The sequence below is a fragment of the Anarrhichthys ocellatus genome, unplaced genomic scaffold, assembly GCF_004355925.1.
Source record: "Anarrhichthys ocellatus isolate YVR2014 unplaced genomic scaffold, GSC_Weel_1.0 scaffold79, whole genome shotgun sequence".
NCBI classification, from domain to species: domain Eukaryota; kingdom Metazoa; phylum Chordata; class Actinopteri; order Perciformes; family Anarhichadidae; genus Anarrhichthys; species Anarrhichthys ocellatus.
In genome coordinates, this window is record NW_022280109.1 from 592,760 (window position 1) to 608,930 (window position 16,171).

At 41.9% G+C, this 16,171-nt stretch overlaps 1 protein-coding gene across 1 annotated transcript in view; it reads left to right on the forward strand.

The window, feature by feature from the left end:
• adam19a (ADAM metallopeptidase domain 19a) overlaps positions 1 to 16,171 on the forward strand; it is a 167,843-nt gene that overhangs the window by 149,000 nt on the left and 2,672 nt on the right. The window contains exons 17-22 of the mRNA XM_031874263.1: positions 110 to 187; positions 6,892 to 7,000; positions 7,781 to 7,922; positions 11,232 to 11,331; positions 12,783 to 13,034; positions 15,175 to 15,383. Of these exons, the coding sequence (XP_031730123.1) occupies positions 110 to 187; positions 6,892 to 7,000; positions 7,781 to 7,922; positions 11,232 to 11,331; positions 12,783 to 13,034; positions 15,175 to 15,383 (890 nt within the window). The remainder of the gene's footprint in view (positions 1 to 109; positions 188 to 6,891; positions 7,001 to 7,780; positions 7,923 to 11,231; positions 11,332 to 12,782; positions 13,035 to 15,174; positions 15,384 to 16,171) is intronic.

Sequence of the window (16,171 nt, forward strand, 5' to 3'; positions counted from 1 at the left end):
GTGTGTGTGTGTGTGTGTGTGTGAGTGAGACAGTGTGAGAGTGTGAGAGTGTGAGTCTGCACTGTAATCTTTAACACAGTATGTGATCATTCTGCTTGTGTTGCCACAGGTGTGCAGAGACCGCCGATGCCAAAATGCCTCTTTTACCGAGCTGGAGACTTGCATTGCACGCTGTCACGGCAAAGGGGTAAGCACACACACACACACACACACACACACACTCACAGGCACACAGAGCCATGCAACAGACTCACTTAGCTGCCGGGCACGGCTCCCTAATCTTATTGTCACACTGTGTCCTTGGGCAAAGGTAGAGCTTTGCAGCGATGTCACCCAGACTGTCGTAAAAAGGCAGGAAAATAGATGGCTGGAATACAACGGCAACTGAAGTGATGAACTATTCATTGGTGCAGTACAAGCAAGCCTGAGGCAGATAAGGAGGAACCATACATAGTTTATGAGCCAGTAACCAAGCTCTGGAGAGGAGTGTTTGGGGCTGAAACACTTGTCGCTTTGGGAGAAGATGAGGATGAAGGTAGGGGTTATTTATCAGGGAACTCTGACTTTGAACTCTTGTCGGATGGTGGAGTTTCTTTATGTCGTGTTGATTCTATGAATGGCCTTCAAACATTTTACTTGTGAGTAAAATATAGTTAAAATACCCATTAAGTTGAACAGGATAAGCAGATATAGAACATGGATGAGTGGACAGAGAAATGGATGGATACTAAGAGACACCAATTTAACTTCAGATGATGATATGATTACCAAAGGGAAATGTCATCTCCACACTCCTCTGAGATAAATACTGCAGACTTGCTGAGTTAAAGGCAGCTGTCTGAGGTCCTACTGCATCCTACTGACGTCTGTCACCAGCAGGAGTCACTAGTGCAGTGACACAGACATGATCCCTCACTGACTTCCCACTCGCAAACAGTCAGTTGTGCCTGTTGTGCCTCATGTCCAAGCTGGTAACACCACTACAAGGAATAGAAAGGCTGGTTTCTACAGTGGTGGATAGGAACTTAGATAGCATTGTTTGTATTTACTTACACTTTCTTTTGTGCTCCATATGCACGTACGTGTTGGTGCTTCTCTAAATTAAAGCATGCAGCAATGCAAAATATTCTACTCAGTGATTTGCAATAAACCGAAAAAGTCCAACACAAAATAAACTGTATGTAGATTGAATAGATACATAGGTATATAGTCTGAATTGGAGTGAGTACACATACAGTACACTGCGTTACTAGTTTATCAGGTACACTCTGATTGTAGTTCCACTGGGCTCAGGAGGAAACACAGCAGTGTAAAGCAATATGGCCGTTGCCAGTATGTCTTTTTGATAGCTGAGGGGTTTCAGGCCGAAGCTGCTGACATGATTTTGTCTGCAGTGTAACATTTGTGGAGCCTCAGGAAAATAAACCTCAAACCTTCTCAAGCGTGAATGAAGCAGTCTGAGATACACACGGAAACAGCTGGTATTCTCAATGTCATGCTGTATTAGAGCTTCATCACAAATCCATCTCAAAGTTACAACTTTATTAGATTGGCAAATTATATTTAAGTATGTCATCAGTGGACAATATAACCTATAGCATTAAAGTCTCACTAAAACCCCTCACGGAGATATTTTGAAAATGTATCTCTTTAACTCCATCTATTGTTGAAAGGAAGACAACGGGTCTCTGGAGACACAGCAGTTCTTCAAGGAGTTCTCAAGCCTCTGAGTGGGCAGACTGTTGGATGTGATTGACAGCTGAGCCGACAGACTTATGCTGGTAGCTGTAGCTTACAAGGACAGACAGCATGTTGTTAGTATTGCTGTTGAAGAATTGACAAACATTTGCAGTTAAGTGTTGAAGTTGATTAGCTACAAAGCTATCAAGCCTGCAACCTGATGTTAGCAGTGTGCTTTGACATGCCAAAGCATGTGCATCAATGTATTAAGAGTGACTCTGTGTCCACAGAGTAGTGTCAGGTCTTTTATTATCAACTCCCCAAAACTAAAAACACAAGAGCCAAAGTGTAAGGAATGGATTCTAACATGAGTCAGTAAACTTGGCATACCTGGCTCACTAGCTTACTAGCCACATTAGTAGGCTAGCATTACTTCCAAGGGTCAATGACCATCTCTTGTGCTTTGGTGGTGTCTAAAATGACATGGTCAGTGTCACACAACTTGATGAAGGTGTCTTTCTCATCGTGGTACTTATGTCCTTGTGAGGCTCAAAACCACAGTATCATCAGCATATTTGAACATATAGTTTTTATATAGTTTGTTACACTTTCCTGCAGTCATTAGTGGACAATGTAGAAAGTAGCGGTGATATCACACAACCTTTTGGGACCGCTGTGTTGCTGCGTTTGTCTCTGACAGCGTCGCATTGACCTTGACTTGCTGTGTCTTATTAGTTTAAAAAGAATAAAGCTGTTTAATGAGAGTAGTGTTGACACTCACAACCTTCAGCTTCTCTACAACCAGGTAGAGTTGCACAGTCGTAAACGCTGAACTAAAATCAATCATCTTTCTTTATATAAAGGAAAACTCAAAATACAGGCGTCCTGTGATGATTCAAAATGTATTGGAATGCAATGCATTGAGGCTCTCAGTCATTATGTATTGATTTCAAATGACTTTTTTCGGGCCTCGGTGACAACATAGCCGGTTACAGCCACGATAACAAACATTGACTAGCGAAGAGGTCTATCGATCAGTTTGGCCTATTAATCTGCACCAATAGGACGTTTTACAAATTATCGCTGTCGGTGGAACTGGGCTATGACAGTGGCCGATAGCTGTGCAGCCGCCACCAGTCACACGGGGACCACAGGGGGGGGGGGGGGGGGCTTGGCACTCAGTGTTCTCCAGCCCGAAATGCATGACAGACTTCAAATATTGACCCGTTTTCAGTTCTTTCCTGCTCACTCTAATATAAAATGCAACACTATCAGCTCTCTGTTGATAAATCGTCTATCTGCTGTTTCTGGCTCCGAACTAACTTTATTTTATCAACCTTTACAAATCCACTCTCGTCCTCTGCTTTAGAGGTGGCAGCGTTGTCGGATCGCGGTGCAGCTCCGCCTGGTGGAGGCTGCTAACTTCCACAAACCTCAGTCAGATACAGAATCAATGAGTCATATTCTGCCCCTGCACTCTCTCTGCTACTAGATGATAGAGATGGCGGGTGGCAGGGGATGCATTTTGGTCATTTTACTAACAAGGGGGACGGCATCCCCCCTCACCTCCCCCTCATCCTCCTTCTAATCACCTCCTGGATCAGTGCACAGCGAGCGGAGGTGTCATGGTGCGGCATAAGCCTTTGGAAATTGGGCCGTTGTCTGAAAGGCTCATTGGGCACTGGTGTTAAGATTGGCTTCTTCCACAAAGGGCCGTTGGAATATGGGAACATGCTAATAACAATCACAGCTTTTGAGGAATTGAAATAGTGTCCCATATTCCTCTGTAGTGTCACAGGGCCTTAAAACCAAAACCTTTATTACATTACAGTCATTTAGCAGACGCTTTTATCCAAAGCGACTTACAATTCAGAGTCTATCACATTCATACACCGTAGGCACAACTACGGGAGCAATTTTGGGGTTAAGTGTCTTGCTCAAGGACACATCGACATGCGACTAGTGGAGCCGGAGTCCGAACCGCCGACCCTCTGATTGAAAGACGGCCCTGCTATCCACTTAGCCACAATCCACAATTATAAAACCCTATAAAGTTTTACTACACTTCCAAACATAGTGTGTGTGAGTGTAACCCTAGTTTGTGTTGTGACTGCTGTATTGCTTGTTTTGACCCTGAGCGTTGACAAAAATTTGGCCCCTCAGAAGTCTTAAAAGTCTTTGTTTACCGCATCCACTGGACTGCACAAGGAATGGGCTGACCAGGCATTGAAATATTATGAGCGAGTAGAAAAACACCAGACGAATCCTCTCCTCCTCTAATCCTCTTCTCCTTCATCTTAACTGTGTTGTTTCATGCTGTTTGTCTCCTTTCTGTTCACTGCTCTCAGTGTAACAGTCGATGGATAATGGAAGTGGCTTTGAGTCAGGATTATTCTAAATAGACCGTTTTTGCCTTCTTCCAGCTTAGGGACTCCTCCTGTGCTAGGGTGTGTTTTTAATTCAACATTTTCATATGATTCATATGGATCCTAGGGCTTTTTGGAGTGTGCTGGATGTCCATGTTAGTAAAGAGGAATAATGAGCAGAGGAAGTACTCTGAGCTCTACTGGAATGCTTCTTTTCATTAAAACAACATATTAGAAGTCCTGGAGATTGAGAGATCTAAAGGATATGTTATATATCAATGATGGTGTGTTTAAATCCAGGTCATTGCATTTCTTATCATACAGATGTTCCCATCTTAACTTTGTATCATCCAAAAATACCTTTAAAAATAGGCCCAAAAAACTAAGAAGATGTCCCAATGACAGCACACAGGCCTCCTGAACCTGACCTAAAAGAGCTTTTAAGAATCAGTTAACTGTGAGCCCTTCATGTCCACCAAGTGCTAATGGGCTAAAAAGCCATGTTAATCACAGATAAGATAATTACATCTGGATGTAATTGGAGCATGGCAGTATTTTCTCTTTCATTTAGGGCCGGTGAATTACACAAGATGTCTGGAGATATTAATCAAGTTTAAATGCTAATCTCTCGAGAAAGAAAAGTTTCTTTTCACAAGTTTAAGGCAAGTTAATTAAAACCTTTACGTAGGGAAGGAAAGAGACTTTTATCCCGCTTCAGGTCACAGAGGTGGCAGATTATAGTCATTACTCAGAGGTCTGTCGTGGTCAAGTGGCTAGCAGCCATTTTATTCTTGACTGAGTCCTTTTTTTATTGGACCCTTCCCTTGACTATTAGAGAAATCCTAACACCCTCCTCCCAATCTTAAAAATATAAAAATACTAAATTGGTACAATTTAACGTGCCTGTGGCAAAGACAATAGCCATTTTTTTATGTTGCGTTTTAAGTTGTGTGTCGTTGAACAGAAGATAACAATCAACACTGGCACGTACAAAGATTGCTGGTGGTAGGAGTGAGTAATATAGATCTAACCTTCTACCACAGTATAGGTAATCTCACTTTTGCATTCGACCAGGGGAGTTAAACATATGCCGCGAGGGCCAGAAGCAGCACGCCAAAGGGTCCCATCCGGCCCACTGGAGTACTTTGCCAAGTGTCAAAATGGCAGAGAAGTCATTCATTCAAAATTCTCAATAAAATGCACTGCATTTCCTATTTGTCCACTGGGGGTCAAGATGTCCTGATCAGAGTAGCGGGTCTGATAGGCTTTTATAGATTCTACGTTCTTGCATACAGGCTACATGACACAACACTGTCAAGTGCAGGATACGGTTTTTGCAGGAACTGCCGGTGGAAAATGTCTTTGTCAAAAAGGAGAAAAGTGGACACAGAGTGACTAGTTCCTTTTCCTTCACAGAGGTAAATGAGAAGCTGATGTGACTGGTGTGTTCACTGCACGTTTCAGTGCTCAAGGAATATAACCGAATATTTGGCGTAAGTCGCAAAGACAACTGAGAACTGAGAAGATAAATGACTTGTTCAGTGAGACATCTCAGGCTGTTCCTCTGTTTGGTAAATGGATAGTTCATTATTTGTTAACATTTTCAGAAAGTACTTTTAATTCTTTATACTAAAATATTGTTACTTATAGGTTATTTTTGAATGGTTTTACTGGTCCGGCCTACTTGAAATCAAATGTGGCCCATGAGCTAAAATGAGTTTGACGCCACTGTGTTGGACGGTCAATTGCAACATTGCCAATATTGGCTGAATTCCTCCAGAGATAATAAAGGGATAACTACTGTGTGTATACAGTGTAGCAAACATTTGTAGTCGGTATATAGTCATAGTGGGCGACTCGATGTGTCCAAGATACTCGGCAAGATAAGTTGCTGTTCCCGTAGCTGTCTCCAGTGTGTGAATGTTGTATGCATGTTAGTTACAGTCCTGATACTCATGGTAGCCCTTGCCATCAGTGTATGAATGCTCAGTAAGGAACTGAAGGAGCTGCACAGCTGCAGTTGGGTTATATGAGCTGAATGACGTTTGTATTGGTCCTTTATAAAGACCAGGGCCCAATTACCCCACTAGGAGGCCCTGTGCAAAAATATGGTGTGGGCCCCGACTTGTTCCTTTTCCTCTCTGTACAACATGTAGCTCCTGTGTGAGTGTATTTAAGAAAGGCAAGGCAAGTTTATTTGTATCGCACATTTCAACAACAAGGTAATTCAAAGTGCTTCACATAAAACCATTAAAAGCATCAAAACATGAGGCAAAAGAAAAGGAGATTTAAAAACAATTAAGAACATTCATTGAAACATTAAACACAGTCATTAAAACACGAAAAAGCAGTGTGAGAAATAAAATACAGTAGTAAAATACAGAAATGCAGGAAATTGATAAATATCCTTGAATCTGGTTCAATTAAAGGCAGCAAACAGAAACGTAGACTTAAGTAGTTCCCTTTCACTTTATATTGTGCTTTAGTGGTGCATATTACCAAACAAATGAATCAAATAGTCAAGAACAAATAGAAACACTTCGGCGTGAGATACCATTGCTCATTATATGAGTGTTGTGTAGTCTTTATAAAGTGAATAAGTGAAGGTAGAGGAAGGAAAATCCCATTAATACACAAACAGAGCCGATGTGTAGTAAACAAGAAATTAGTGCTTTTAACTTGGCTGGTAGACTTTTAACCTGCAGGCCCACACATACAGGATTATACTGAGACCCAACAGCATATCACATCAACCAATGGCTCGTGTGTGTGTGCGTGTGTGTGTGTGTGTGTGTGTGTGTGTGTGTGTGTGTGTGTGTGTGTGTGTGTCTGTCTGTGGTTATAGATGTGTAACAGTAATGGGAACTGCCACTGTAGTCGCGGCTGGGCACCACCCTTCTGTGAGAAGCCAGGACTCGGCGGCAGTGTGGACAGCGGACCTGTTCAGTATGACAGTGAGTTCACACACACACACACACACACACACATAAGGTGAGTCCTGCTATTGTGCCAAGCCGTCCCTCCATCTGCACACTGATGGGATGAATTAGAAAATGGATAAATGTGTATCAAATCCCATGTTTTCCCTCCATGATACTGTTGTTAGATTATTTTGTAAAACTGAGAAACCAGGACAGCATCATGAGATGAATTAGATGACAGGCCGACGATGGAGATGTGTGAGAAAGTGTCACCATCTCACTGTGGATTTAGTTTCCAGTACAATACAGTAACTATGTTCATGTCTTCTTTAGTTAGTCGATGTGTCTGATACTGTTATGAGTATATGAAGAATAAACATTCATGTTCATAGTCTATATTTACAACATGCTGCAAATGAAATGCCAAAGGCTCTAGGGAGGTGTTTGATGCTGAGCTTATCCTTGTGTAAAAAGAGCTGTTTGTTTGGTGTTTGTGTGTAAGGATGTGGTGTAAAATACCATTTTTAAAAGAGTTTAAGCGTTTGCTTTTGCAAGAGATGTAAGATATTTATTAATTTGTGTATTGTGTTTTTGGTTTTTGAGTAGAGTTACATAACTGTCGGCCTGTAGAAGTGACAGAGACACATCTGCACAGACAGTTATTAGAAACCTGAGGACATGAAAACCATTTACAGACTACAGGAGCTATGTAAACATCACATCCCAAGTCTCATCACAAACAGGATATGACTCCCATCATGGATACTAGTGTGTATGTAAACACACTCAGTGTGTGTGTGTGTGTTTCCACAGGTCAGGTGGGGCTGGTGGTGGGGCTGCTGTTTGCCTTCCTGTTGGTCCTGCCTGCAGTGCTGCTGCTCTTCTACTGCTACAGGATCAAGACTTCCTATTACCATAAGTGGCTTTCCCAGAGAGAGAAGAACAAGAGCAACAAGTACTGTATCCCGTCTGTCTGTCTGACCGTCCGTCCGTCCGTCCCTCTGCTAAAAACACATGACAGACGTTACTTGAACTACATCCAGAACAGAGTGGAATTCATGAAATTACATATCGTGTACAGGACACCATTGCGTCATTGTAGGTTATTACTTTTTCACATTCCCATAATTTATCAAACATTAAAAGGTAACTTTAGTATGTTTCAACCTGGAACCATAGACTGTCTATAAGAAGTAGAGGTAGTCATGGTGATGTCCCCCATTGGTTTGTGGACTGCTGTCTTGAAACCTTGAGTTTGGCGATTTCACCGTCACTATCTTGGATCACGGCCATCGCCATGTTGTTTTTTTGCAACCATATTTGGAATGTGGAGGAGAGACCTGTCAATCACTGTGTAGCCCCGCCCTAAAGCATCCCCTGCTTTATGGTCTGTTTGACTCTAAATGGACCATAATGTACGAAATGAACATCATGCTGTATTGAAGAAGACTTGAAACTAGAGATTGAGACCATAAACTCATGTTTACAATGTTTACTGAGGTAATAAATCAAGAGAGAAGTAGAGTCATTTTCTCATAGACTTCTATACAACCAGAGGAGTCGCCCCCTGGTGGACACTAGAGAGAATGCAGATTTAAGACACTTCAGCATCGGCTTCACTCGACAGAACCGAAGGTTGCCGCCTGCCTAGAATCCGTTTTCCAACGTTTTTGTGTCCAAGTGGCTAATGGGGACATTTTTTAAATTGTACCAGTATTGAGCGGGAGCACTGCTCTCTAAACTTAGTCTCACTCAAGGAGAAGTCTCGTTGAAAATCCTTGCGAGAGTTGACTTGTTTCCAGGAGACAACGGTGGAAACGTGAGTGAGAGTTGGAGAGAGGAGTGTCAGAGTTTGTTGTATTGGAGTACAGAAAGTTTAGCTTAGTGTTGCTTAGATTGCCAAAGGAGACTTCTCCTTGAGCGTTAACAAACAGACCGGATCAAGCGAAAGGTAAAGGAAAAGGTTTCATTTCTCTGTAGGGTTCTTTCTAAAATGTTGTCAGACACTTATAATATCAATCCGAGCCTGCCAGTGGCAAAAACAGTAATTTTAGCGGACGTATAGTGATGGTGAATAAAGGATTACATTACAGCCCGTTTAGCGGCTGACGTCTGCAGCTAACTGTTGTCCCCATTAGTAGGTACAGAAACATGAGGGAAAGAGGGTCCAGGTGGAAAAATACCAAAGTTTCCCATTAAGTAAAAATAAATCACAGAGGTTAGGTAAGAACAACTAAGACCATCGGTGTAACTCTCATGCTTGATTCTCTCTCTATCTTCGAACTTGTTTGTTTGTTGAAAGACAACAGTGTATTATTATGCAGTTGAGCCTCAATATCACACCATCTGAATGAGAAGGGAGGGAAACAAGAAGGGAAAAGAAGGCAGAAATGAATCATGCATGGACGGAAGAGAATATTTCTAGAAAGGGAAGGAGAGAAGAAAGGGGGATGTGGCAGCGGAATGGATTAAAAATAAGGTCAGGGTGGGCGAAGTAAATAAATGAGAAACGGAAAGGAGGAAGGAATGTGTTAAATCACAGGACAGGACAGGAAGAAGGGAGGAAGGAAGGAAGTGTGCACAGCAATGTCTGCCAGCGCTCCAAGCAGATGGATGCATACACCGGAACATCTCTACATCAGCATGAATGGCAGCATTTTGTGCTGCAGCTCACCTCCATCGGAACCAAACAAAATCCTGTCCCCTCCTTTGTGAGCACTGGCATATCGCTCACCCAGCTCCGTCATAACATCGGCTGAGTTAGTGCCTCTGAAAATACTCACGCGTTCCACAGTGATTTACACAAATGTCTCTGGAAATCATCCAGCAGTGCATCAGCCTTTGAAAGACTCTGACATTCCAAATAAAGACCAGGAGAAAGTATTAATATTGGTGAAATTGAGCCTCAGCTGGAATTGACAGTAATTGCAGCTAAAGGGAGACAACTAAATGACTGGCTCACGCTATAGAAAACTGAGCTGCTAAGATGATTAAAAAGACTTTTAACAGCACAAGCGACACTGAAAACTCTCTGCTTTTTCTGTTTTGTTCCATGTCCAATCATTTGGGTTCATTTACAGTTCAACAGTGGCTTGAGCTGATTAAAGGCCTCTCTAAGCATATATATACATCCAGTCTAAGAGCCATGCAGTACATACATACACTGACTTTACTCACCAGTCTATGAAGTGCAGTACACCTCTACGGTCTAATTTAATGCAATGCAATGACTCTGCAGTAAATGCTTTCTTTGTGAAGCTCATAGTTTTGAGGTTGACTGTAGTCAGCCGTGTTGTTGCTCTAGATGTGTCTGCAAACGTATAGTGGAAGGAACATGTACATATCAAGTTAGAGGTAACCTGTTGACTTTTAAAGCACTACTCCATATTTTAAATGAAAGAAAGGTGTTGCTCAAAGTGACGAGTCCACAGAGAATTATCCCCATCGCTGCAGTCTTCATTCTCACTGCTCTCATCAACCTGGTTTCCAGCAGCAGCAGGAAACTGTTTCCACTCTAGCAGCAGCAAACAGACAGACACAGTTAGAGACGAGCTGGTGGACAAAGTGAAGCATTTAGCAGATGAAGAGACAGATATTTTCCAGTCTTAGGTGGAGACCAAAGCAGAGCTAAACTAGAGACCATCTAGTGATGGGGTCACACCAGCCGGTACGCCAAACTGTCCCAGGATGTAAAGTTCCACTTCTAGCACCCTTGTTAGGACCACACCCGTCTTCAGACTCTTTTGAGAACCTTCGTTTTGGTCTTTGTACACCTGTAAAGTTTTCTGAATGCATCTTGTATGCTTGTGATGCTACCACAGTGACAAAATGTGTCAGACAGAATGATAGACAGATAGAAGTAATCTAAATCTCTTCTGTGGTAATTCCTGATGCAGTTAGTCTCCTGGACCACATTTTGCCATCATGACACACACACAGACTCAAGGGGTGAAAACAATACCAGCACCACAGTCGCAGCTGGTACAGAGAGTGAATATTGGACTTACGTTCATCAGGTGGACACATAACTCCAGATGAATGATATTATTGCTCTGTGTCTGCTGGATGTGTAAATAGGCAACATTTGCTAATAGCCATATCAACTCCATAAGGTGACACTGTGTCAGCTAACTCCTCTCACATCATCCTGGATGAGGAACTTCATGTTGCCGTCTCTTCTGTCTCTTTTCCCTCCTGGGTTCCTGAAATGAACATTAAGAAGAGCGATGATTTATTTTCTGCCTGCTCTCATCCCTCTGCTCAGAACAGAGGCATCGGTGGAGAAAGGGAAGAACGGCCATCTGAATCCTGCCTTTCACCTGAAGGTGGTCGGACCAATCAACAAAGCTAGCAGCCACAAGGGGGTGAGTGGTTTGTGTGTGTGTGTGCGTGTGTGTGTGTGTGTGTGTGTGTGTGTGTGTGCGTTAGGTATAGAAATAAAAGAAATGGAAGGAGGATGGGGAGATGGAGGGGTGGTGACTGTTTCCCTTGCTGTGTTTTAGTGAATAATCGAGCGTCCATGTGGTTGACCTTCATATTTAATGGGCTCATTTTACAGCAGCTTGTTATATTGTGTGGCCACTTAGAGTCTGCTTCCTCCCACGTTCACAACACTCCCCAACTGGTTCAATGTGCCTTCAGCATCATTTCATCATGTTGTTGTTTGCTTGTTTTTTAGCTTTTACTTAATTGGATGTAAGCAGCTCAGGGTTATTGTACATTTGTCATTGGCAAGGAAAGAAATACAAAAAGGAGCAAGAAAGGAGACAGAAGAAGGAAAAGGAGGGATAAAGAATTTAAGGAAAAGGGGGCGGAAATCAATAAGTGTTAATAAGAACAATACGAGTGAACATTATTCATCCAGCATCTTGAAGTCCAATATAGTTCAGTGGTATTTATAGTAATAGTAACTAATGACACAAACACTCAAATAAATATATAATATAATGAGAGCTTAACAACAATTGGGAATGGAATTACCAAAAACAGGTCATTGGAAATACTTTGTTTCCAAACTTCTTTTTACTGTTATTTGTTGATGCAAATTTCTTACTAGTAAAAGTTTGAGTTACTTAAAAAAAAGGGTGATGACTGAAAACATAAAAAAAGGAAAGAGACAGGAGAGGGTAAACTAAAAACATTCATAAACTGAAAACACAAACAACTCCCAGACTGGACGGTGTGGTAGCAAACTGCCAATCACAAGGTCACCACGCCCCGGCTTTAATGTCTATTCAACTCTAAATGGAAGTATAGTTTACGAAATGAACATCATTCTGTATTGAAGCAGACTTGAAGGGCCATGGTCAAAATTCAGTATTTGAGGGAGGAAAGGGCTCTGGGGTCATCCGGATCAATAGCTATAGAGAGTAGGGTATCGTCTGCATAGTTATGAAGATCAATACTGTGCTTATTGGCTATGACCCTAGTTGTAAAATATGAAAACTGAACCCCATATGGAGTATTCTTTGCTTTGTGATCTAATATCTAATACGACTGTTCCATTTTAGGACCCATTTTCCAACCTTTCAATAAGAATGATAACAATGATAAAAGAGTATCAGAGGGTACAAAAGTAACATTACATTTTTTAACAATTCACACGTTTCTATTTTGGGGTTATTTACTATTTTCAGGAGTTACATTTTCATCCTATCCCTCCCACTGAATCCAGACTGGAACTAAAATAAAGTGTTGCTATTATTTGAACCAATTCCATGTAGACTTGCGTTTCAAAGTTGACGCTAAGGACAGCTGGTTGAAAATTGAATTATTTTGGCTCGTGTTTTCATTGTTGTCTTTGTTGTGATTCTAGCTTCCTCACACCAGCAAAGAGGTCTTGCCTCTCAGACCAGGCCCTTTGCCGAATGGCACCCAGCCAGTCAACATTGTGCGACCTCTGAGACCTGCCCAGTCTCCCCGGGGTGGTCCTCGGGATCTCAAAGTGGTTCGCCCACCTTTGCCAGCTGGCAAGCCCCCAGCAGCCCCACCTAAATCCCCCTCAACCCCACAGAGACTCAGCCCGCCCAAGAAACCTCTGCCCCTCAACCCCACACGATCTCCACTGGTAGGGTCCTTTTTGACACCTTTCTGTGCTGTACTTGACTATAATTGAATTTTGAAACTATAACATCAAAATCATCCCAGATGATGTTAAAGTCAGAATAGAGCAACATCAGGGAGCCACGAAGGATATCAACTTTAAGAAAGCAGAAAGCAATACTTATCTCTTTTCACATTAGGCAAGGGACAGCTGTCTCTTGCTATTAAGTATAGGGAGGATGCTGTAAAGGCATCTCTATTCATAGTGGTTTAATGTTCAGAAAAAAGACCTTCACTTTTATTTCCATAATTTTGCTCACCAACAGGGCATCAGCACGAGCTGTCAGGCAGCCTGACAGTTGTTAAATGAATCTCCATTTCACCAATACCACCTACAGTAAGAGCTTCTTCAAAACACACCACATGTTGTGAGCTCAGGTTTGCTACAAGGCAGTGTAGCATACATTACCATTACCTTAGTCTTGAAACAACCGCTCACTAGAAGGGATTCAGTCAGATTGATAAGTGGAAAATTGGAGAATATGTACAGAATAACATGATTGAAGCTCTATTTGGATGAGATTGGCATGAGATTGGTGGGGAATAAGATATGCACTGTGCTCCTCTGTAATCTAACTCATTGGTCCAACATGGTAAGATTTCAGGATGTGGTCTATAATAGACATGGACATTCAGCAGAACTAGCCCAGAGAGAGAAGCAGTGCACTTTCTCTTTCTCTCATGGTGGCTGTCCTTTCTTTTCTGTCCTCATATTGGTTTCCAAATAGGCCTTTTTGTGTTTCTGTCTATCAGAGTAGCAAAAGCATTTTCGTCCATATTCATGCAAAAGTCTAATTTCACACTAAGCTGATATTAAAAAAAGGAGTACAAGCGCCCTTCATGCAGAAACAAACTCTGAGATCCATTTTGGAATACAAGGATGACATTCCAGACCGGATTTGAACTACAGGCCAACCATCCAGTTCACAGACAAACAACAGTGAATTAAAGCTGCAATCATGAGTGGGATGGGGGTGAAACATTACACAGATGCGCTTTGGACGGGATTAGAATCACTGACGAGCGCAGGTAATGTTACAATCACTCCACCTCCATGAGACAATTAAATCCTTTCCAAATGGGGCTTAAATAAAATAAAATAAAAATAAGACTACAACTGCATGGCTTCTGTCTCACCGGTAATTTACTACAAATGAAATGTTCAGGTGTTTCCAGAGCAGCTGTGTTTCTCAATAATTTCAGGTGCTTCGCTCATTGCTTCCTTGTTGATGCTTAGAGTCAAAGCAAATCTTTTTTGACCTGTTAGTAGAGCTCAGTTCTAACACAGAACCAACATCTGGAAAACATTCTAAGAGCTCGGGTCGTATTGGGTTTTGTACTCTCAACATACTGTATTTACACAGATGAGGAGGGATCAGTCTAATGAGTGTCAGACTTTGAAAAGCTGTGTGATAAGAGAACTCCTCCTGACTGCAGCTAAATAGCTCATTTGTAAATGTAATTCAGAGATATTGCTAAATACACAGAGCTAATGAGGAAACGGCTGGACTCTGTATCACAGTACTTCATAGATGAATTTGATCTGAACCCTGAAGAAATAATGAATACAACCGCAGTGTGTTTCTTTCCTATTGATCTATCTTCTCTAATCAGTGCTTCTCTGTGAAGTGTAAAATGCCTTTAATGCCAAGTTCTGAATGTCATATTGCTTTTTTCTTGTTTGTGTCAAATATCCAATATTTAATGTGAGTTGACTTTGCGATCTGATTGCTGTGGTGTCGAGGTGATTTTAATCTACTGCGCCTGTGTGAAGTGGGACTTCTCGTCTTATCAGCTAGCTGAACAGATTCCGGAGACAACCTGGATCCAGTCCAGTACAGAAACTGGGATGGAGTTCTCCTCCCTGCTGTGTCCATGTGCCAGGGATTTAGTGCTGTACACCGTGTTGGCGGTGATCACAGTTCTTCTACTTCTTCATAACCCTGTCTCTGCTTTTTACTTTATCTTTGTATTCTAGCAGTTTGCAAATGTATAATACATTTTGTTGACACCTAATCTCGTTAGTATGTTTTGGTGTCCTGTTGCATCTGAATGCTGAATTATGGAAATGTCAATAATCCATATTTCTGTTTGTTCTCTTTTAGTTAGTGTCTGAGCTGCAGCCCAGACCGTCCCCCTTCCCTCCTCAGAGGCCTCTCCCCCTCAGCCCAGCCAGAGGAGCCTCCCCCACAGTGAGTCCAGCTCGAACCCTGGTCTCCAAACCCTCCCCGGGCCTGCTGGTCATGATGCCCCCGGCAGTGGGACCCAAACCTATGGGCAAAGTCTCAGCCATCCCCCCTCTCAGAGCTCTCAGGTGGGCAAACACACAGACATACTGTAGGTTAAGGTCTTCTGTTCTCTTTCCTCTCTGTTATAAAATGAGAGGGTTTTATTTCTCCTGCTCAGGGAAAAGTGTCACAGAGCAAAGGTTTGAACGGTGAAAGGTCAATCACATCATTTCATTGCTATGTAACAGTTTAACAACAACTTAAAATGCTTAATTGCTCTCTTCAGCAATTTGCATTAGCAACAAAAGCCCTTTCAGACTTGCACATCTTCTGAGGCATTTTAACCTGTTGGTCTCAAGTTTCAATAAGCACCCTGGTCACTTCTACTTAGAATTTTAAACTTAGTAACATTTCCACATCACTTTAACACGGAACAGGTCGGAATGAAATGCACAGCCCAGTCGCCATGAACAAATGTTGGCATTGTTCGTTTACAAAGTGCAACGAGCGATGTGCAGAGCAACTGACAAAGTATATTGAGCGACCGTTATTGAAAGTGACATGGTATAATAGCGAGTATAACAAGCAAGAAAGTTAGTTACGTTACTTTGTTATGTTTTGTTGTTACGTTTCATTGTTACTTTACGTTTTTACTTTAACTTGTTACTTTACGTTGTTAGGTTGCATTGTTAATTTGCTTTGTTACATTGTGTTGTTATGTTACGTTGTTACTTTACATTGTTTCGTTGTTACTTTACATTGTTAGGTTGCATTGTTAATTTGCTTTGTTACATTGTGTTATGTTACGTTGTTACTTTACATTGTTTCGTTGTTACTTTACGTTGTTAGGTTGTGTTGTTAATTTGCTTTGTTA